The 22182-nt window shown below is 43.2% G+C and overlaps 1 protein-coding gene across 2 annotated transcripts in view; it reads left to right on the forward strand.

Annotated features, from left to right (window-relative positions):
* LOC111144005 (inositol 1,4,5-trisphosphate receptor type 1) overlaps window positions 1-22182 on the forward strand; it is a 330013-nt gene that overhangs the window by 6241 nt on the left and 301590 nt on the right. For both annotated transcript variants that reach the window (XM_022498062.1, XM_022498063.1), the window contains exons 3-4: window positions 15806-15913; window positions 20254-20324. In XM_022498062.1, the coding sequence (XP_022353770.1) occupies window positions 15822-15913; window positions 20254-20324 (163 nt within the window). In that variant the 5' untranslated portion in view covers window positions 15806-15821. The remainder of the gene's footprint in view (window positions 1-15805; window positions 15914-20253; window positions 20325-22182) is intronic.

The raw sequence follows: 22182 nt of genomic DNA on the forward strand, positions 1-22182 counted from the left end.
CCCATCTTGTTTCATTTATTCTTTTCCTGCCCCCTAAACCCCCCATGTTGCATCTCCACTTCTTCATATGAGGGAGATCATATGATAGTTGTCTTTCTCCGTCAATGCAGAATTTCTTATCTCTCCTTCAGGGTAACCTAATTCTCTGGGGTAGGTAAGGCCAGGTACTTTTTTCTGTTCATTTGCCCTTAAAAGGAAAACTTCACTGTAGAAAATTTGAAGTATGTGTAATAGTGAGATCTTAGTATAACAAATCCCTCTTTACTCATCACCTACCCTTCATGGTTATCAATCCATGACTAATCTGTGTTCACCTGTATTCTGATACACTCTCTCCCTCCTGTTGGGTGAGTCGGAAACAAATACCAGGCATACCAGTTCATCTGTCTTTTAGTATATATCTCTAGTATTGGGGTTAAAAAAAAATTGTGATACTTTTATCCACCTCAAGGAAAAACAAATTTTTTAATTAACTCTATGTTCTCACTTCTTTCCAACGTGTGTAAGTGCATATATACCACACGTGCATACAATATAATATATATACATCTAGATAATGTAATAATAATATATATGCATATTTAACAGTTTGTTTGAATTAGGATCCAAATAAGGTCAATACATTACAAATGGTTGATGTGTCTTTTAATCTGTATATTTCCTCTACACCTCTTTTTCCCTAGGCATTTTGTGGTTGTTACTGAAGAAACTGGGTGATCTATTTTCCTATAGTTGAGATTTTGCTCACTGCATCTGTGTGGTATAGTTGCACATGTTCCTCTGTTCTCTGTATATATCATATCTGGTTGTTAAGTGCAGAACCTTGATCAGAATCAGGTTTTTTTTGGGGGGGTGCACTACTATTTTCTTGAACTTTATTCAGGGGAGTGTGTGGTGTGTGTGGGTACGTCTTCTTGTGATATTAGCAGTCATGGGTGTTCATTTCCTTAATCCATTAGTTCATTTGGACTTGTAAAACTCCTATTTTTCTTTATTCATTCCTTAGCTGAACTGTTTTATAAAAAGAAATTACCTTCCACTAAGTTTTTTATTCCCTGGGGTATGTAGTTCATGTAACAAAGACAGAATCTGTACTTAAATTTCTTTCTGTATTTTACCAGTTTTCAAAAATATCCAGTTGATTCCCTACCATGATACATGACAGTGGTTCTCAAGGAGGTGACACTGGGCAATATCTGGAGACAGTTTTGGTGGTCACAGCTAGGGTGAGGGCGCTCCTGGCATCCAGTGGATAGAGGCTGGAGATGCTGATAAGTAGCCACAGCACATCGCCTAGCCCTGCCGCAACACGGAACTGTCCGTTTCTCAGTAACAACCATGCTACTGGTGAGAAACCCTTATCCTAAGATGACAAATCGGTATTTTTTTGTTGTTGTTAATATCTTTATGAACTGGTGGATTTAAGCATATTTGATATGTTTCTATTTGTGTAGCTATCCTTCTTGATGATCAAAGTGTACATTTTTGCTGAGCAACTTTGGCTATTTGGATTGGTTCAAAAAACACAACCCTAGTAGTCTTTGATAGCTTTCTTGATTTTGATACGAATGTTCCAGGCTCCATCGTCTGTCTTTCTTATCCCAGACCTGGAATCAGCCTTTCCTCCAAGGAGCCATAGATCCTTTGAGAGGGAAATGGTGTTTAGAGACCTCTCCTCAGGGACCCGAGAGGTATTCTTATTCTCCTCCTACAGGTCAGAAAACAAATCTAAATGAGGAAAACTTCCAACCTGAGGGTTTTCAGTGGAAGTATTTCCAAAATGTAATCAACACATCTTTGCCTTTTAAAAAAGCATTCTGAATGTCCACAAAACTTTCCATTTTGGTATGGGTTATAATCTTAGTATACTGGTATTTTAATACCGTTGTCCCCCCCAGATGAGCAGGAATGGTATTCTTGTTCTGCACACATGTTTTTCATACTGTATGGCACCCCATGATGAGGTCCCGAAATCATTTTAGTGGGCCTCCATCACAGCTTTTTAATGGAGCGGGGTAGAATAGAAAACGTCAAAGCGTTATTGTATGGGTACTTGGAAGGAACCGTGTCCGATGCAACGAACGCTCCCCTGCCCTTCTCTGTCTCTCTCTCACACACAGTGAGCATTGGGTTGTAAGTGTAGTGTATTTTTTACTGTGGGTTGCAGTCCAAAGTTTGAGAAATGTTTTACATTTTTATTCCTCCATATGTGTTCATCACACCAGCATCACGGGTTTCCACAGTGAGCTCCTTAGAAATGTGGACTCGGAGGCCCCACCCCTCACCCACTGAATCAGAACCTGCCCTCTTAGCACAATCCCCTCTCAACTGAACCCCCTGTGCTTTTTCAGTACTGGCCTTATTTTTACGGCTATTTTTTCCAGGCTGGGTCTCACCTGTCAAAAGTGACCTTTGTACTTGCCACTCGCAGTCTTTCCATTTTCAGTGAACTGGAAAGATAGGCGAAGTCGCCCACTGAAGGTGAGCATGTAGGCCTGGCAGGACCCTTTTTGACATCTGGGGGCTTTCATTTGGGGACTCTTTTATTGGCAGTTTCAGGTAGAGCTAGAAACCAAACAATACATGTAAAACCTGCTTAAGGCTGGGGAGTCCCAGATATGAACAAGGCTGCGTTTTAATATGATGCTGTCACACTTTGAGCAAGTTAGGTTTTATAATGTTTTATGACCTGTCCACTTAGCAGAACCTGTGGACTGCTTGATAGAATGTTGCCTTTCAGAAAAAGATGGACATAAGGGGGGCGCCTGGGTGGCTGGTTCTGTTGAGCATCTGCCTTTGGCTCAGGTCATGATCCCAGGATCCTGGGATCCAGTCCCTCATCGGGCTCCGGGCTCAGCAGAGAGCCTGCTTCTCCCTCTCCCTCTCCCTCTGCCTGCCCCTCTGCCTACTTGTGATTTTTCTCTCTCTGTCAAATATATAAAATCTTTAAAAAAAAAAAAAAAAAAAAAGATGGACATAAGAAAAAACATCACTGCACCTCCAAGCTTCTTGTTGTTTGTTTGCATTTCAAGAGGAGGTTTGTCTGGGAAGTGATTTTTGTCCTGCTATAACAGTTTCAAAACGTTACTGTGTGCATGTTTCTGAAGAGAAAAAGCTGATGCAACACCTAGACTTAGGGACATTCACTTCTGTGCCTGTGACCGTGTCTGCTTCTGTGTCTTTGCCCACATGCTTTCTGCCCTGCTGTCTCTGTCCCATCTCTATCCACCTTGCCAAATACTTGTGTTTCCAATCTGAATCCTTCCTTCCTCTTCTGGAAAGCCTTTCCTGATCATTTGAAAATCTTTGTGATTTGAAACTCCCCAGCACTTTATGTCTCTTTTCCTTGCGGGCTTTTAGATTTTTAACCTACAAATGCACCTGACAAATAGTTACGTGTCCACCAAACCATTTGCCGAATGAAGTTACTTATCTCCATGTTTTGTTTCCCTTTGAAGGATGTAGACTGCTGGTCAGAAGAATCTAGTTTTTTGTACACCTGTCCTGATTAAATATTTCTTGAATTGGCAGTTTGCTTTGAAAAGGCCCTTTTGCTGTGGAGAGCTGAGTGAAGGCTGGCAGACACATGTCCAGCAACTCCTTTTGGGAGCTTGGGAGATGTTGCTCAGAATGGTTCTTTGGAGGGCATGAGGCACGAGAAATTGTTGAGTGTTAATAAAGCAGAGGTAAGCAGGTAGCGAAAGGAAGCTGCTCTCAGGTTGTAATGGTACTGCCCTGCTGAACCGCAGGATGGGCCTCCAGATGTCTGAGTGTTGACTGTCTCTTGGGTGTGGGCAACACATGTCACATCTGTGCTTCTGTTTCCTCTTCTTTAGAATAGGTATAAAAATACCTGCTTTGGGTCATTGTTGTGAAGTTGTAGAAGAATACATGCTTGCAAAAGTCTTGCAAAACAAAGGCTCTGTCCTAGAGGAGTGGTTCTCAAGCCGGGTGATTTTGCCTCACAGGGACTCATGCACTGTCTGGAGACTTGTCACAGCTGAGGGAGAATGGGTGCTCCTGGCATCCAGTCAGTAGAGGTCAGGGATGCTGCTAGACATCCTGTGATACACAGGATGTGTCCTCCACAACAAGTAATTGTCTGCCCCCAAAGGTCAGTAGCCCTGAGGTTGAGAAGCCCTGTCCAAGAGTGATTTTCCCAGACTGAGTGAGACTTTTCTCTCTCCGAGGATGTTAACCTTTGATTTGCTGGTTTTATTTGTTTGTTTGCTTGCTTTTTGTTTTTTTGTGGTTCAGGTTGTGAACAGAGGGGTGTCTCTTCAGGCTGGGGCTAACTTTAACTTTTTAGTAAAATAAATACCACTCCCCTTCCCCCTCATGCCCCAAGTACTGGCTTTGGTTTCTGGAGCCCCGTGGTCTATTACCTTTGGCCAGGACATGGCTTTGTGGCCTACAAGAAGTCCTTCAGGCTTTTTTGTTGTTGTTTGCTCTTTCTGCCTATAAAATGAAGAATTTTAGCTAGATGATCTCTATCCACCAAATACAAAATGTTCTGACTGGCAACTTTGAACTTTGGATTGGCTTCTCTTATGTTGGCCTTGGAGGACAGGAAACACGAGAGCCCACGTCAGAATTGACATCTTTTCTCTAAAATAACCATGTAGATGTTGTATCTGTCTGGAGGACAGGGTATTTTGTGGGCACGTTTGTGATAAGGCAAGTAGGTTTATCTCTGTGCGTGTGTATCTGTTGTGTGTCTAATGAGCAATATTCACACTAGAGAGTTGCTCTGACCCAAAGGTTTACAACTGCTGTTTCTGAGATGGTCATAGAGGGCCCTGCTTACAGTTGAAACTTCTGAATTGGTGACTTCCTTTGGGACTGTCTGAAAACGAAAGCAGAATGCAATTTTCTATCCCCCCGAGAGAAGTGCTTTTTGCACAAGAATACATTATCCCTTGATGGGGACACTCTGCATTCCTGAGGAGCATCTGATGAACCACTAATTGAACAAGAAGGCAAGGAGGGGGCAGCACCGTAAACGTGTATGGGGGTGGGGAGGGGGAAGCTGCCGGCCGGGTTGCCAATGCAAAAATACTGCACTGCTCATCCTTGTTTCACCATAAAGATGATATTGTCAAGAGTCTTTGCTCAAAGGAAGTTCCAGAATTAACCATGAGAGTTCCTAGTCACAGAAGCAGAGACAGTTGTAAAGAGAACCTCTTTCCTTGTCTTGGAAGAATCAACCATAAATGTTGTGTAAAAGTTTTCTCTTCCCTGTATTTACAGCCATATTACCATATATGTACCTGGGTGACGGCATCTTAGGGGGAGGCTTGTGTAGAAGGAGTGTCCTTGGCCTCCGGCCAGGAGATCGATCAAATGCTGGCAACTCTTCCTTTTTCTGGGCACACTCTTGTTTTCCCTCTGAAAAGCCTTGTGGTTTGTCTGGCTTTGCCCTCCAGGGGGCTGCTTGCCCTGAAAACGAAGTGTGGCTTTTTTGTGTTTGGTGGCAGCTTTGGCCCCCAGGTTTCATCTGTGTTTCCGGGGGACTAGCTGCTGATGGCCTCCTGAACCTCCAGGCGCTTTTAAGTCTTCACGCATGAGCCCTCCCTTTGCTGCCTAGTTTAAAGGAAGTCTTGATTTTATTCCTTTTCAACAATCATTTTTAAAGCAAACAGCAGTAAAACCAGCACTAAGTCTTTGTCAAAGGCCCTCTGTTTTTTAGGAGGTGGAGGTGATGTGGAATGCCAAGAAAGAACAGAGAAGACTGATGGATTTCCATTGGCTACATTTTTTAGCAGAAGAATCACTTTCCAAGTGCACTGTGCTTTGTTTGAGGCCAAGTGGCAAAACTCACTGACTGAAGGGTAGACCCAGAGGGGCCTATGAAGGTGGGATCCAGTCATTCATTCTTCACCCGGCTGTACTTTGGTAGCCTGGGTCTTCCTGGGAATAGTGGGGAGAACATTCTGCTGGAGTTGGCACTGATAAATTCAGATGAATGCATTTCACAGTCTGCCCCTTGTCTATATCCACTCGTCGTGTGGAATTGCTGGTTGATAGGGTTAATCCTCAAAAAATTGTAAGCGCTCAAAAGTTTAGTAAGAGTCGTTTATGGGAGTTGAAAATACAGCAAGTTAGCCAATAAGAATAATCACAGCAAACAGAGGTGTTTGCCGTGTTTTACTTCCTATGAGCTAAGTAAGCCCATTATTTTCTTTTATACATTTAATCCTCAGCACAACTGTGTGAGGCAAGCTCTCATGATCCCCGTTCTGCAGATGAGGAGACTGAGTTCCAGAATGAGTAACTCGGTCAAGGTTGTAAACTCCCTGTCACACTTAGAATAAAAGGCAGACTTTTCACCCTGGCTTGGGAAGTCCCACTAGCCCTGGTTTCTCTCTTCTCTGACCTTACCCCACACTTTCTTTGTTTCCCATTAATGCTCCAGACATTGTGGCTGGCTTTCTGTTTCTCGAACTTGCCAAGTTCTTTTCTGCTGTAGAGCCTTTGTACTAGCTGTTGGCTTTATCTAAAATGCTCTTCCGCCTGATTGTTTTGCATGACTGCCTCTGTCTTGACTTTCAGGTCTTAGCTCAAATGTCTAAGCTTGCACTCTCTGACCAGACAAAAGTAAGTTGTCACACGGTCATATCATCCAGTTTCAATTCTCTGCCTACTACTTAACTGCCTGATTTGTCTTGCCTGTCAACAGACTCTCTCTCCTTCATGAAATATAGGCATCATGAGAACAGGGACCTTGACTGTCTTCTTTTTACTTATATATCCTGCACACCTAGACTAGGAATAGCACATAGTAGGTATTCAATGAATGTGTTGAATAAAAAGGGGGTTTCAAATCAGGGGGTCCTCTCTAAACTCCCGCATGTTGTATGTTTTGTATTTTAATCCTGTTCTGTCCAGTTTTTCATATTAATGAAGTATGAGTCCTAAGCCCAAAGCCAGTGCCAAACCAAAACTTAAAATTTATAGCATTTTTCAACCTTTTGGGTCTCAGAAACTCTTGACATGCTTAGAAATTACTGAGGACCCCAATGAACTTTAGTTGATGTGGGTATAACAGTCCGTATTTATCTCATTAGAATTTAACACCGAGATAATGAACTACTGAGACAACACACACACAAAAATAAGCCAGTCACACAATAATGCAGTAACGTTTTGTGGGGAAGGAGGGGGCAGAGGGAGAGAGAGAATCTTTAGCCATCTCCACACTCAGTATAGATCCCGATGTGGGGCTCTACCTCAAGACCAGGAGATAGTGGCCTGAGCTGAAACCAAGAATTAACCTACTGAGCCATGCAGGTGCCCCAGTAACATTTTTTTAAATGAACGATAGCTGTATTTTCTAAAATAAAAACAAAAATTAGAGACTGGCATTGTTTTACACTATTGCAAATTGTTGGCGATCTGGCTTAATGGAAGATAGCTGGAGACCCATATCACATACCTGTTTCTGCTTTCAGTCTCTTGAGACAGCACATGTCTTGCAGCCTCTGGAAAACTCCATTGTCGTGTTGAGAGATGGAGTGAAAAGGTAAATAGTGCATAGGTGTTATTATGAAAATAGGACTTTGAAGATCCTTTGAAAGGTGTTGGGAGCCCCCAGTGGTTTCTGGGGTGTCATTGGGAGCTACTAGCCTATAGGATAGCTAGATAATTTAAAGGCGGGTGGTGGTATGGAACAGGTAAGAGATGGAGAAGTTGAAGGCTTAGGTAGCAGGATGTAATTGATTATCCCTAAGTCTGGGTTTTGTTTAGAAATATATGCATGGGGATGCATTTAAGCTGTTTCTGGGGGAAAAAAAGAAAAAGAAAAGTTGCTTCCCGGTAAAGGACCTCCTGAGTTGCAGAGGACACTGAAAACTTGGAAGCTAGTGGTATTTGTCTGATGTTCATCTTTTTCAGATGTGCGAGATTATACCAAGCATTGTAGAAGTTCTGCAATGGGATGGGTCATTAAAAAATAATAAATCTGGGTTCTTCTCTGTGTCTGAGAATAGTAGCTTCCAATATAACTCTCTTTATAGCTGCTACTCTACAACCTTACTTAGTTCTCCTTGTAGCTTTTGGACTCAGATGTTATGTTCTCTAATAGAAATTAGATTGTTTCAGTGCTTTATTGGTCTCTGGTTCTGTCACATCTGGTGTTAAAGACATCAAAGTAGAAGCTGTTAAAAATAGATGAGATATTCCCTGCTAGCCAACTTGTTTAAGAAAGGCAAATGATTACAATCCAGGCCACTGGGGAGTATTTTGAATGTCTTGAGCGATGTATGTAAGGTTGTCAAAGCTAAGATACTTGGGTGGTCAGATGTTGGAGAGCTTGGAGCTCAGGGAATGAATGGTCCACTGGGTGGGGGGACAGGTGTGGTGGTGGAGGGGTCCTTAGTTCCCAATACCAGTGCTTGGAAGGACCTAATTTAAGGGCAGTGTCAGTGGGGCTGCCCCACCCCCCTGAATTACAGCCCCAAGGGCCAGGTGGCTTCATCTTAAATAAAGGAGACTTGCTTCTGTGTGTCAATAAAATCTTCCGGTCAGACTATTTGGGTCCCTGGCTTTGGGGTCCATTACCTGGTGTAAATAAAGGCTTCTGATTTTCTCCCTTGCCTGTGTAGGATTACGTGATACCTTAGGTAACTTCTTGGTTAATGAAAGTGTTCTAATTTTGTCTCGTTTCGGGAGTTGCTAACTTTTAAATTCTGAATTGTGTGTAGGCGAGAATTGAGATTTTTTTTTAGAAAAACGAATATAATGCAATTAGTTCAGTGCCTACAGGAGAAATAGATGGGAAAAATCACAATAAGTGAGTTTTCTGCCACAGTCAAAGCTTTTAGCAAAAAGAAGAAAAAAATCAAAACCTATCCCAATTCCTGAAATGAATATACTTCTTTTTCAGTGAGGCTGGATTTAGCCCTCCTTAACACCAAAGTAGAGGAGGTTCTAAATATTGAATTATTTCTTTGAAGAGGTTTCCACCTCACCTCCTCCCTTCCTTCCACAGGGGCCTGGTTTGGTTGTTAGAAGTGGGAGTGGAGTTGAGGTCTGGTGGTCTTGGTGAGTTTGGGGGCCAAAAAGCAATAATACCTTTGATGACCTGTCCAAGTATCACCCACCTCCTAGGCTTACAGAGCACTGAAACCTTTCTGGGACTTGTGTTTATTTGAATGTGTTTCCAACAGTGTTGACTAAGTAAGAAGCTTACATTAAGTAGAAGAAGGACAAGTTATGGGCAGAAATGAGTGAAGGCTTTGGAGCAAGAAAAGTGAACTTTTTCCACTTCAGTCTCATTCAGAAATACAAAAATAAGTATTTAGTAAGGGCCGTATATTGGGCTGAGCACTTTGTATGGATTATTTGTTTTACCCCTCAAAATGAGAGATGGGAAAAGTTCCCTTGTCCCCTTTTCTTTGATTCGGATGATAGAGCTGAAATTCAGAAAAGTTACGTCAGTTGCTTAAGCACGTGAAGCTGGAATTCAGACTCAGGGGTTCTGAGTCTATTTCTAGCCTTTTTGGACATCCAGGGACTGGTCAGTGGGGGTAGGGGTAGTTTCTGCCAGGGACAGAAGTTAGATAATTTTTTTCTGACTCCCACATTTCTCATAGCAATCTCTTTTTTTTATTATATTAATTATTTTTATTAACATATAATGTATTATTTGCCCCAGGGGTCTCATAGCAATCTCTTGAAAGGGTCTAACAGAGCTCTGTTTTCTATCCTTGCTCCAACAGTATAAACTTGATTTTCATTAGTTTTAGGAAAACAATCACCTAAAAATACTTCACATTCTTTTAGGTAATAGCTAATCCAAATCCCAGACACTGGGATTCAGTAGGAAAGAAGAATTCTCCTGTCATGTTCTCATGGCCTGATAGTCTAGTGGTGAAGACAAGTTAATAAGCAAACCAGTGAATAAGCAATTTTTGGATAGTGGTAGTGCCCTGGGGTAATGAGGGTACCATGTGGAGAAAAGTGTCAGCAGTTACAGGTTGTCCAAGGCACCTGGCACTTTGGGGGATCTGGAGAAAGTTCATCGTGGCCAGAGTGTAGAAGGCAGAGAGAGAGTACAGAGAGATGAGGAGGAGGAGGAGGTAGGCAAGGACCAGATCATGAGGACTCCCAAGGAGATTTTGGAATGTTTTAAGCAGGGGAATGACATGGTCTGATTTATGTGTCTAAAATATCATGCTGGGGGTGGGGGGCGGACAAAAAACCACCAAGCTGGCTGTGTGTGTAGAATAGATTGAGGGGCAAAGAAAGATTCAAGAGACAGTCTTTATGCAGCCCGGTCAAGAAATGATCCTGGCTGGGATTCGGGTGGGGGCAGAAGAGTTCCAAAGAATTGGAGTATTCAAGAGATAGACTAAAACTTAAAATCAGTGAGATTTGATGCTCAGACTTCATTATTTGCTAAATATTTACCAGCACCTACCACCATGTGCTAGGCATTGGTGATCGGAATAAAACGTTATACAAAACAGATCCCCAGACTAACCGATCTTGGCTTTAACTAGGATAGGGGTTGGGATAGGGAAGAGCATGAGCAAACATTCTGTGGCAGGGATAAGGAGAGGGAAGACAGGCAGTGCCGCAGGCTTTGAGGTGGTAAATGACATGGTAGGGAGAAAGAGAGATGGGGCAGACAGGTGAATTTTTTCTGGTACATTGAGATGCTATTGGTATCCGGGAGCTGAATCCCAGAAGTTGTTTTGGCCATGAGGTACAGATTTAGGAGTCATAGAGAAGTCATAGGAGTCAGCAGAGGGGACAAGATGACTGGAGAGGGTGTAGAAAAGGCAATGAACAATATAGATTCTGAGAAAAGAGGTTTTGAGGACCAGTACCTCTGGTTTCTGTTCTTCAAGGATCTCTCTGACTTTGTGTGTTTTTATTCCCACCTTTCTTTTGAGTAGAAGCAAATGTCCCTTTTTGTTCTGCATTGCTCAGGGAGTGGTTTCAGTGGACAGGGAACTGAAGCTGTGCCCGAGGGCAGCGGGAGGCTCAGCAAAGCCGCTGCACCTCACAGAGGCAGCAGTCCTCCTTCTCTGCCCAGGTCAAGCCACTTTGGGACAATCCCATTTTAAGAGGTGCATCAGTGTGTCAGAGCAGGTGGTGGGGATCCAGTAATAGCCTTTGGACATTGCACGCTTCTTTCCTGCAGGTGCTTAATCGAGTAGTTTCTATGCATGAACTTAGTGAACCTTCTGACAGCCTGGTAAGGGAGCTACTCTTATTATCCCCATTTATGGGTGGGGAAAGGGAGGTTTGGGAAGGTTACAGAACAGGCCTACGGTCCTATAGTGATGAGGCGGCAGAGCCAGAGTCCCCACTTCTGCTGGCGCTTGGGTGTGGAATGCTCTTGAGGCCTGGCCATGTCAGGAACCAGGGAGGATGGTGATGCTCTCTGCCAACAGAAGCAAAGTCCTTAGGAGGTCCGAGAGCATTCACATTGTGAGAGGGTTCTAAGCATCATGGGACAGATCAGTAGCAAAAGTTCTGGGAGGGGGTTTCTGTGTGGAGCGGGGTGGGGGTGTGGGGGGGAGGGGGGCAGGGATGTTTTCTAACTGGGCTCTCTGAACCTGAAACCATCACTTGAACTTTTGAACCCTGGAGTACTGCTGGATATTTAAGCAGAAGCGAGGCCATCCATAGGAGACACAATGGGGGGGGATTCCATTATTGGGGTAAGAGATGGAATTACATGTTTTATAGGTTGCCTCCAACCTTTGTGATAAGATTTTGTATGTTTGGAAAGCTCAGAGTGCTCTGAGGTTGGAATTTGAGCATAATTCCATATAGTTGAGATTTTTCTTAATAGGTGAATTAGGGAGAATAATTATTTTAAAGTAAAATATATTGTCACAGATCATCTAGGAGTTCATTTGTTTGGATACCCACCTGACTTTTTGTTTTTAGATTTTATTTATTTATTTGAGAGAGAGCAAGCAGGAGCAGGGCTGAGGGGAAGGGGGAGGGGCAGAAGGGGAAGCAGACTCCCTGATGAACAAGGAGCCTGATGCAGGGCTCAATCCCAAGACCCTGAAATCATAACCTGAACCAAAGTCAGACACTCACCAACTGAGCCACCCAGGCACTGTCCCCCACCCCCAACCTGTCTTTAAACAGAGGATCCTTTCTTTTGCTGGGTTTAAATTTTGAAGCCCTAGGATCTTCCTGAATTCCACTTCATCTCATTAAAAAATAATAAATAGCATTAAGGAGTGAAAGTCTACCAGTCTCTGAATGAAGCACTTTACACGCACTTTTTCATCTGTTCCTTATAACAATCCCTGTAGTTACGTGTTATCCTCATTTTCCAGATGAAACAAAAGCAGAGAAGTTTAAGTGGGCCGGATCGCAGTGTTGAGCTAATCATCATCATAACTGGCACCCAGAGAGAAGTTTGGATCCCCTGAGCTGATCCCCTGAGCCTTCTCATAGATGTTGTGGGACCAGCACCAAGTTTATTAGCAAAGAGCCCTGGGTGTCGATACAGAGTTTGACGTCTCAGGGTCAGGCAGATGGCAGGTTGGCCCTGGCTGTTTTTGTACTGGGGGGGTCCTCAGTCATTGTTTGGACAATATGGGAACACCGGGTCCAGCTGTGAGAAGTTGGCCAGCACAAATGGTCCAGGATCCGATAAAGAGACAGGTTCTCCCACCCTGTTCTGAACAACAGGAAGTCTTCTAAAAGATTGCTCCCAGGCCCATCACACACTGGCTGATTTTCCACCTCCTCCCCTCCAGGCTCCAGAGGCCTGTTCTGTTCACTTTCTAGGCCTTTGTTTTTCCTTCCATGATGGCAGGTGATGGCCCCAGGACCTCTCCTCCCTCTAGCCCTTGTCCTCCTCCTCTTTTTCCACTTAACTAATGGTAGGTGAGAGGAGAACTCCAGAGCTTCCAGCCAGACTAGCAGGGCTTCTGCCGAGTCCCTTTTGAGGGGACTTATGTCTTGAGACCCTTGGGAAAGAACTGCACTCCCCCCCTCCCATTTTCAGTTGTTTCTTTAAAATTGGGACCTCTGGCAGATTGCCCGTTTAAGGATCATTAACTTTGGAGGATGTCCTGATTGTTTTCCGGGAAAAAATGTAAAATATGGCTAAAGTTTATTATTTAGTTGTCTACTTAATAAACATGGTCAGGAAGAAGGTTAATTTCTTTTTTTCTGACTTAACCCAAGTGTTATATGGCCATGGTGGAAAAATTAGGAAACACCAAAGTAGAAAAAGGAGGAAATAGAATTGTGCATAATGCAGTAAATCCGGTCTTTGTAATCTTATCACCCAGAAAATAAGGATGATTGACATTTTAGTCCGTGTTCTGAGGGTCATTGTTGATGAGAAGCTCTGCTTAAGAGTCAGGTAGACCTGGGTTACAACCTGCCTTGGGCATCTTCATTTCTGTGTATCTTTGTTTCCCCAATAATGAAATGAGAATAATAGCAGTACCCGTGAGGATTTCGGTAAGAGAACATTTGTAAGTGTCTTAGCACAATGGGGGGCATGATGATGCTTGATGAAAGTTAGTCATCATTATTAGAAATGGTAACCCTGCCGGGCTGTGCTAGAGAAGCACTGGGTGTAGACATCTGTGTCAGCGATCAGCTGTGGGCGCTGAGTTCATCACTCCACCACTGAGTTGTGTCTGCTGCTTTCCATGACGGGCCTGGGATCTTTCAGTCAGGTAACCAGGTGGTGAGGAAAGTTAAGAAGACTAGGGTCACACTGCTGCTTCCTGGCCCAGTCTCCACTAGGGCTAAATGGTCCAAAGGACAGAGTTAGTCAAGCTAGACGAGGCCCTCCCGATGGAGCATGTACCTGAGCTCCTATATCCAGCACTCACCTGTGTCCTTCCTGGAGGCCCGAGTGTGAAGACACCAATTTGGTGTGACTCCAAATTCAAACAGAACTTATTTTCTGAAAATAAGTCCCAGAATTATGTCGACTTCCTTACCCTTTATGATAAGTCTTGTAAGTATAAGCATATAAGGGAAATATTAGTGCGCTTAGTGTTTTTCATTTGTGCCATTTTTTTGGATGTTGTTTAAAACATGGGTTTGCCTTTGGGCATTTAGGAAGAAATGGCAAAATGATAGACGATTCTGGAGCGTGGAACTTGGCTGGCAAATTTTCCCTCTGTGCATGATTTGTGGGTCTATAGATGCTGACTGTTTTGTTTGAGAATGTGTTCTCCTGTGCTTTCTTCCTCTAGGTAGAAGTTCAGGTTCAGTGAAATGGTCTTTGTCTTGCCAGGTCTGGGTTGTTTGGAGGGTTTTTTCCTTGTAGATTCTCGCAAGCAGTGAACTGAGGCTCATTTTCAGTTCCTTTTCAGCACCTGGTAAGGAGGAGACATGCTTCCTTAGCTTTCCTGATGATCATTGCTGCACAATTTTAATGGAAAGCGAACTTGGTGCCCAGAAAGCAATTTCAGGAGAGAACACTTTTCCATACCTTTAGAACTCTTGTGGCTTTGGAGGTGAATGATTTCTAGGCAGAACTTGAGCAAAGGCATTGGAAAAGATGTTTAAGGGGCTCTGGGTTTGGAGGAGAGATCCTGGGAAGACCTGGTTTATCCTGTGCGTCTACACCAGATGCCCAATGAAGCCATGAGGAGTTAGCTGGGGTCCATACCCGCGCACTATCTTCCCACATAAGTGAGCTTGGTGTTTTTTTATTTTTATGTGTGTATGTATGTCTGTCTGTTTTTGAGAGGAGGAGTGGCTGAGGGGGAGAGAGAGAATGTTAAGCAAGCTTCAGGCCCAATGCAGAGCCTGATGCAGGGCTCAGTCTTGGACCCTGAGATCATGACCTGAGCCAAAATCAAGTTGGGAGTTTAACTGACTGAGCCACCCAAGCGCCCCTAAGCTTGTTTTTTAAAGGTCAAATTAGTTTAACTATTTAAAAATTAGTTTTTAACTATTTAAATGGACTCCCATTTCTCAATATCAATGGCCTTCAGGAAAGCTATTCCTATGAGTCATGTCAGTATTTTTGTTGATACTTGTCTGTGTGTGTGTGTGTGTCTGTGTGTGTGTGTATGTGTATGTAATGATTTCTGGGCTGTGGAGAGATTTCCTGGAATTTACGAGCCCTTTCTAGGACTGCCCCAAACTAGCCACTGGTATTCCTGAGGGGGTTCTCACCCGGCCTAAGCCGCATTATTCTTCCTGCACTGACATGGTTTGGACCAGGTGCTAAGATCCTTTCTCCCCCTACAAGTGTTTGGGTGAAGGAGAAGAAGGAAAGAAATTGAAACAACATTTGGATGAAGTGGGTACAGTTGTTGAATTTTTAAAAGGTCACTAGAGCTTTGTGGTATTTGTTACTAGGTTTCCTTTTATTAATTTTGTTGCTTTGGTACCTCAGCAGAGGCACTGCCAGACCCAAGTTTCATGTACCAGGTGTTTCCTTCTGCCTTCACATTGCCTGAGGCAGATTGAGTGTGTTAATGTTTTATAAGTCAGACTTTCCAACTCCTTAATCACTGCAAAGTTGTTGGCTGACTTCCCTGCAGTCTTTAGATTCGCTGTTCATTATCGAGGGTCCTCACTTTGCAGAATCGGATTTGGGTGTGGTTGTGTTAGAAACCGGCATTATTGTGGTTGGAATATCCTGAAATAAATGATATATGGAAAAAAATGTTGTTGCATATGTCCTTGCTTGGCTCGTTTGAGTGCCTGCCTGTCACACACTCATTTAAATTTGACTTTTAAGTAGGGCGCTTTGGAAAATTGAGCGAAGCCAACTCTCAGTGACTTTTTTTCCCCCCTCCGAGCATTTCTTTCCCTCTAATAATGTTGCATATTTTACTTTGTCTAGGCTTTTCGAGAAAGACATGTCTGACAAGATGTCTAGTTTCCTACATATTGGAGACATTTGTTCTCTGTACGCGGAAGGATCGACAAATGGATTTATTAGCACCTTGGGGTAAGAGCTCCTGATTTCTTGTATGGCAGGATTTCTTTAAGACCTCTTAATGCCAGCTTAAAAATGAATTTTTCTAAGATAAGAATGTTACCATTTGATGAGGCTTTTCCAGGGGCAGTTGGAATCATGATACCAAATCTCATGTTAGCCAAGTTTACCTCTGAGACAAAAATACTGTTTTCTTGGAAGTCCTGGAAGAGTAAAATCTCATTAATTAGGACCCTTGTAATTCAGAATTTATTATAATTTCCTATTCCTTATATAAGGGGGGAGAGTACAAAGTCTATGGGATAAAATTTTAGGATGATTCTTTATAGACCCCAAAGAAGTGCTTTTTGACTTTCATAAAAGCTCTTATTTTCATATGCTGACTTGTTTGTCATTTAAGGAAAGACCAGAACTTCTCAGATGCTTATCTCTCTTCTTTGAAGCAGAACCTTGCCGATTTTAAATTGCAATGTGCATTTGAAAGTTACATGTTACACAAAGTTCTGTAAATCAGATTTTTGTTCTTTTGTGCTGTCTTCAATTTTTACCCAACTTTTAAGAGAGTAAGTACATTCCACAATGTCTTTATTTGATTATCTTCTCCCTTCTCCTTCTCTCATTGTCCAGAAGAGGAAAGAAGTGAAATAGCCCCAAACACAGAAAAAAGCAGAATGGAGAATCAAGATGGTTAACTCCAGAAGGCGTACGAATGGTCTAGGTTGTCTTTGTGTAGAAAGGAGGAGTTAGGCCCCGGGCTGGAATTGTTGAATTTGGCAGGAGCTGATCTCAAATTGGGGAGAGGAAAGCCAACAGCTTCCCTAAGAACCTAATTCTTAGAGCAGCCAGAGTCTTTCTTTTAATCAAAGCTATTATTTAAAGCATGCTTGGTCTCTGGTATTTGTGCAGAATGAGTACTCTCGGGCTCTCGTTCAGGTCACTCCAGCTGCAAGGAGCAAATTATTTCACATATAGAAGTATAGCTTAATTGCATAAAGATTTTGCATAAAGACTTCATTGCATAAAGATTTTGTTTTCAAAAGTCATCTGATAAAAAGCAGTCATCCGTGACTCTGATACCTAAATCCAGTGACTGTTTCTCAGTCCTTATCTTTTTTTTTTTTTTTTTTAAACCTGTCTACACTAAAGACCCACTCTTCATAATTTATCTTCCGTGGGTTTTGGCAAAGAGGCCCTTTGCTGCCCGTGCCTCTCTGATTGTCCCTTTTTTTTCTTCTTGGCTGATTCCTTCCTTTTCCCTTCCCTCCTGTTGGAATCCTCCATCCTCTTGCTTTTCAGCAGGTAAAGCAATGGTAATAAACAGCAGAGGTCGCCACTTCTGTGAGTCCTGCGGATGTGTACAACACTGTGCTAAGGACTGTCCACACATAATGCCTTGAATTCCCAAACACGTCTGCATAGCAAGTACCATCATTTTTGCTCTTCATGAAGGCAAAGCCTCTGAGCTTCAGAGAGGTGAGGTCACCTGCCCCAGATTCCACAGCTCCAGACTCCAGGACCAGTGCTCGTAACAGCTGCCCTTGGCAGGGTCGACTTTCCATTCCCCACCTTTTCTGACCATCCATCTGTGGCAGAATTGGCTCACCAGCCTCCTCAGTGCCCACAGCTCTTACCTGGCTTCCTTGTGAAACCTCAACCCCACCTTATGCCTCATCTTTTCTCTGGGGTCCTGATTTCTTGTCATAGTGCCATTAACCCTGCAGTGCTTACGTCCAGTCTATAGCTGAGCCCACTTGTGGCAGCCCCTGAAATCTTTCATGCTGCCTTGCTTTTCGTCCTCTTCCATAGCATCCATTCTTAGAATCCCTATCAGGTACAAAATCTTTGCTTTATAAGAGTTTTCCTCAAGTATTATAACAAATTATTATTATTTTTATTTTATTATTTTTTAAATTTATTTTCAGCGTAACAGTATTCATTGTTTTTGCACCACACCCAGTGCTCCATGCAATCCGTGCCCTCCCTAATACCCACCACCTGGCTCCCCCAACCTCCCACCCCCTGCTCCTTCAAAACCCTCAGGTTGTTTTTCAGAGTCCATAGTCTCTCATGGTGCACCTCCCCTTCCAATTTCCCTCAACTCCCATCTCCCCTCCATCTCCCTATGTCCTCCATGTTATTTGTTATGCTCCACAAATAAGTGAAACCATATGATAATTGACTTTCTCTGCTTGACTTATTTCACTCAGGTATTATAACAAATTATTATTGTTATTTTTTTTAAACAAATTATTGATAAGGTCCCCACCCCTGCCCCCACATTTTCCTTAATGTGCAGGTGGTCAATTTTGAATTTTGGGCTCTAATACTTACCTCAGAGGAATATTCCCTTGGTTCAAAATGGACTTGGAAACTAAAGTTTAGCTTCTTTTTCCTTTTAATATTTTTGACATTTCTGGAGCACCCATTGTGAATGACAGCGAGTGACCACCCTGTTTTTGTGGAAGTTGGCATCTAGCTCCCTAGCCACATTCCGTTTATATAGATGGCGGTTACCTCCCCAGTGGCTTTATTGACTCCTCGAGTTTCAGAGCTTGAGCCGGACCTTGGAGAGCCCGTGTGCATGCACATGTGTATCAGAGGCGTGCTTCTGAATCACCCGAGAAACATGTTAAAAATCAAAGTTCTCAGACCCCATCCTGGAACACAGCTTTGAGAGGCCTGGGGATGAGGGGGACCTGGTATCAGGAAGTCTGAGGAACATCATCTTACTTGAGACTCCTTGAGACCAGCTCTATAATTTTACAGATACAGGAACCGAGACCAGGAGGGATGAAATGACATAATCGTCGTCAAGCTGCTCGTAGGCGGCAACGTGCCATCTACAATTCATTTGTCTTTTGGGCTAGGCTGGGGCCCTTTCTCTTACCCCTCCACCTTGAGAACTTGCTAAGTACTTAACCCAGCACTGTATTGGATTCCAAGGCACTCCCCCACTTCACATACTATGATAGCTCTGGTGGCATTACTATATTTACACTCACAAGGGCTTCAAATGGGAGTTTTCTGTATGCACATTCTGTTCTTGACTTTTTGCATAAAAACTCGAGCCATTGACCACATTCTTCCTCTTCTTGAGGGAGAGAGATCTTGTGTCTTATACCCAAAGGCAGCAAGGTGCTGGTGGGTTACTCTCGCCACTTTGATTCACACCAAACACAAACGTATAACTGAGCACCTAGCCTGGGCAGGAAAATGTACCAGTGGTGGGCATCTTTTGGGCCACAAAGCAGGCAGCTCTGTGCCCCTTGGAAGCTCTTAGCTTACTGCACCATTTGTGCTTCTCCAATGAGGTGAGGAAGACAGGAGGAGAGGCAGGGAATGCCGGCTCAGTGGGAGCGCCTTCATGGAGAAGATGGGGGCTCTGAATGAGTCTGGAAAGACAGGCCAGACTTTAGGAGGTGAAACAGAATTTTGGAGGAAGGGGTGAAGGCAAACTACTTAATGGTGCCTTGCCTTTGGAATAAAGAGCAACACAGACTAATGGAAGGAACCCTGGAAAACTGAAGTGTATGAGCAGGCTGCAAGTTCTGTGGTTACTTTGCAAGTGACCAATACCAGTTTTAGGAACTTGGAGAAGTCATTTAAACTTCTCAGCCTCAATTTCCTCATCTATTCAAAAAAATACATTATTTTAAATCTGTTCTAAAGGAGTTGTACATGTCAGTTTGGTCAGTCTGAACTTCTAAATACTGGGTCTGTATATAAATTGGGCCTGGTCATTTATTTATAACTTTTTGCACTTTCCCTACCTTCATGTCGATTTCCAGTAGTTCCATATGACTCTCTCTGCCAGCAGCTTCTCAGATGGCCTCAGGCACTGTTAGTTCCCGGCTGTATTTTGTTCTTCTTTCTCTTAGAGCCCCTAGGTTATATTCTCTTTTTTAGTTTGCTTTTGTGGCTCTCAAACTAGCCTTGAGCTCCCTCGGGGCAGGGCCTGGTTCATATTCGTCCTCACGTCACGGGGCCCGGCACTCTGCCTGGCACTGAATGGACCCCTCAGCTACCATAAGCTGAATGCCCTCACCCCTTGCTACGCCTCCCGACTTCAGCATTTTTGCATGTTTTGCTCAAATCCATCATGGATGTGGTTAAGGGAAAAGAGCCACAGAAAACGGTAGGTTAATGTGTGCATTGCAGGAGCAGAACCTGGGCTTTTGGATTAGGTGTAGCTCCCTGTATGGGAAGCCTCTAGTGTAAATGGCCTCCTAGCAGGGGAACACGGCCATCCAAGTTTTGTGTAGGAACAGCACTGGATATTCAATTTTTGCATCGTGCTTAGGTTTTGTTTTCTTAGACTTGGCTTGATAGAGCATTTTTCTTTGTCTTCACAGTCTGGTTGACGATCGCTGTGTTGTCCAGCCAGAAGCTGGGGACCTTAATAATCCACCCAAGAAATTCAGAGGTAAGTTGATGTCCTTCTTGGAGTGGGTACCTCCCTCATTTGGAAATTCATCAAGTGTATTGCTGTGTATGTGTGTGTATATGCGCGTGCACATGCGCTCACACGTGTGGGTTTAATAAGCAATTGTAGGTTTATTTACTTACATTTTTTTACAGTATGATTTCAAGTCCAAGCTTTGTGACCTTTTGAAAATGTGTAAATAAGCTCAGCGTCAAGATTGGAATGGGCTTTCATTAGAGCCTTCATTTGGATATTACATATGTGTTGATCAGTGCAAATTCAGCCTAAACCCTTACATTTGTGCACCTCTGTCCCTAAACAAACAGGATTTCTGGGTCTCATCACAAGGAACGTGTTATTGCAGCCAGTCTCACTGTGCCTTTGGGGACTCTGGTATTCTTAGATGCTTCCACCTGGAAGGAGAAGATGTCTGTTATTGCACTTAGTTTTTGTTAAAAGACCTAGGCAGGACACCCTTCCTACCAGTAGCTTCCCACTACTGGTTTTCTTTCTAGGCCTCTTATATTTGGTATCTTCCTCTGAAGGTAGCTTAGTTTATTCCAGAAGGTGCTTAAAATATAGTTGGGATGTTAAGAGGATAAATGTTTTGTTTTTCTTCTTAGCTTTTGTGGTTTGTAGTTCTTAACTCCAGCTGCATAGTAGAATTATCTGAGGGAGATTAAAAATTAAACAGGTACTCAGGGCCCCACTCCAGACCAATCAAATGAATCTCTTGAGGTTGGGACCTGGGCACTGGCATTTTTTTTAAGCTTCCCAAGTGATTTTTTTTAAAAAATATTGAGGTGGGGTTGAGAACCCATTGAGTTAGGGTTTGACTCATGGCCTCAGTCCCAGAGGGCTCACACCTTGCCATTTTTCGGTTACATCATTTGAGTGGTAAGTTCTTATTGTTAATTGATGTAGAAACCGTTTGACTTTTGATAAAAGCTAAAGGAATTAGAATAAAATAGAAGGCAGACATTCAGATGGAGAGAAGCCATTTAGAAGATGTTTGGTGTTGGACTGCATCCAGTTGGCATGAGACTATCAGAATATTTTCACCTGGGAGGTGGTGAGGGGGACTGTCGAAAAAGAAAATTGTTGCCATAAGCCCTGTGTGACAGGATCCTGAACAGCTGTGGCTCCTGAAGCCTTTTCTTTCCAATTCTTCCTTCATGGCTTTTTCCAAAACAGAATCCCAAATGCAGCAGAAATAAAAGATTTGATCTAATAATTTTAATCCAGGCAGTGATTTACAGAATTAATTCTCTCTGCTGAATAATAAAATATGCCTCAGTTTATCTTCTAACAGGGCCAAGATCAGTAGACTCTGAGCCAGGTGCTGTGCTAAGCGTTCTGCATACATTTTTAGCGCATGGGTTCCTATGTCTGCCTTGGGAGGGGATTGAGGTCCTCAAAGTCTATGGTTAAGTGTCTTGCCTGAGTGAGGTCACACAGCTGGTGATAGATGGAATAGGAGCTGTAGGTCTCGACTTTGGCTAAAATCACCTGGGGGACTAGGAAAAATACCGATGTTAAAGTTCCACCCTCAAGGATGGTCATTTAATTTAGGATTGATGGTTTCCTTTCTTCTTATTCTTATTCTAAAAGCTTCCCAGGTGATTCTCCTGTATAGCCAAGGTCAAGCACCCCTGCTAATAGAGCCTGGCCTGTCAGCTCCTGGCTTTATTACTTAGGGGTGAGCTGGGTGGGGTGTGGCTTTTGCAGCTGGAGCCAAGTAGAAGGTACTCATTGCTTGGGTCCAGTGTGAGCACTTATCCCATTCTGCTCATAGGCCCACTAGTTGAGAGAGGAACCTGGGAAAGGTGTTCATGCCCTGTACAAAGTGAACTAGTGG

The sequence above is a fragment of the Enhydra lutris genome, unplaced genomic scaffold (genome assembly GCF_002288905.1).
Source record: "Enhydra lutris kenyoni isolate GAN:26980312 unplaced genomic scaffold, ASM228890v2 scaffoldscaffold10, whole genome shotgun sequence".
Classification (NCBI taxonomy): Eukaryota; Metazoa; Chordata; class Mammalia; order Carnivora; family Mustelidae; genus Enhydra; species Enhydra lutris.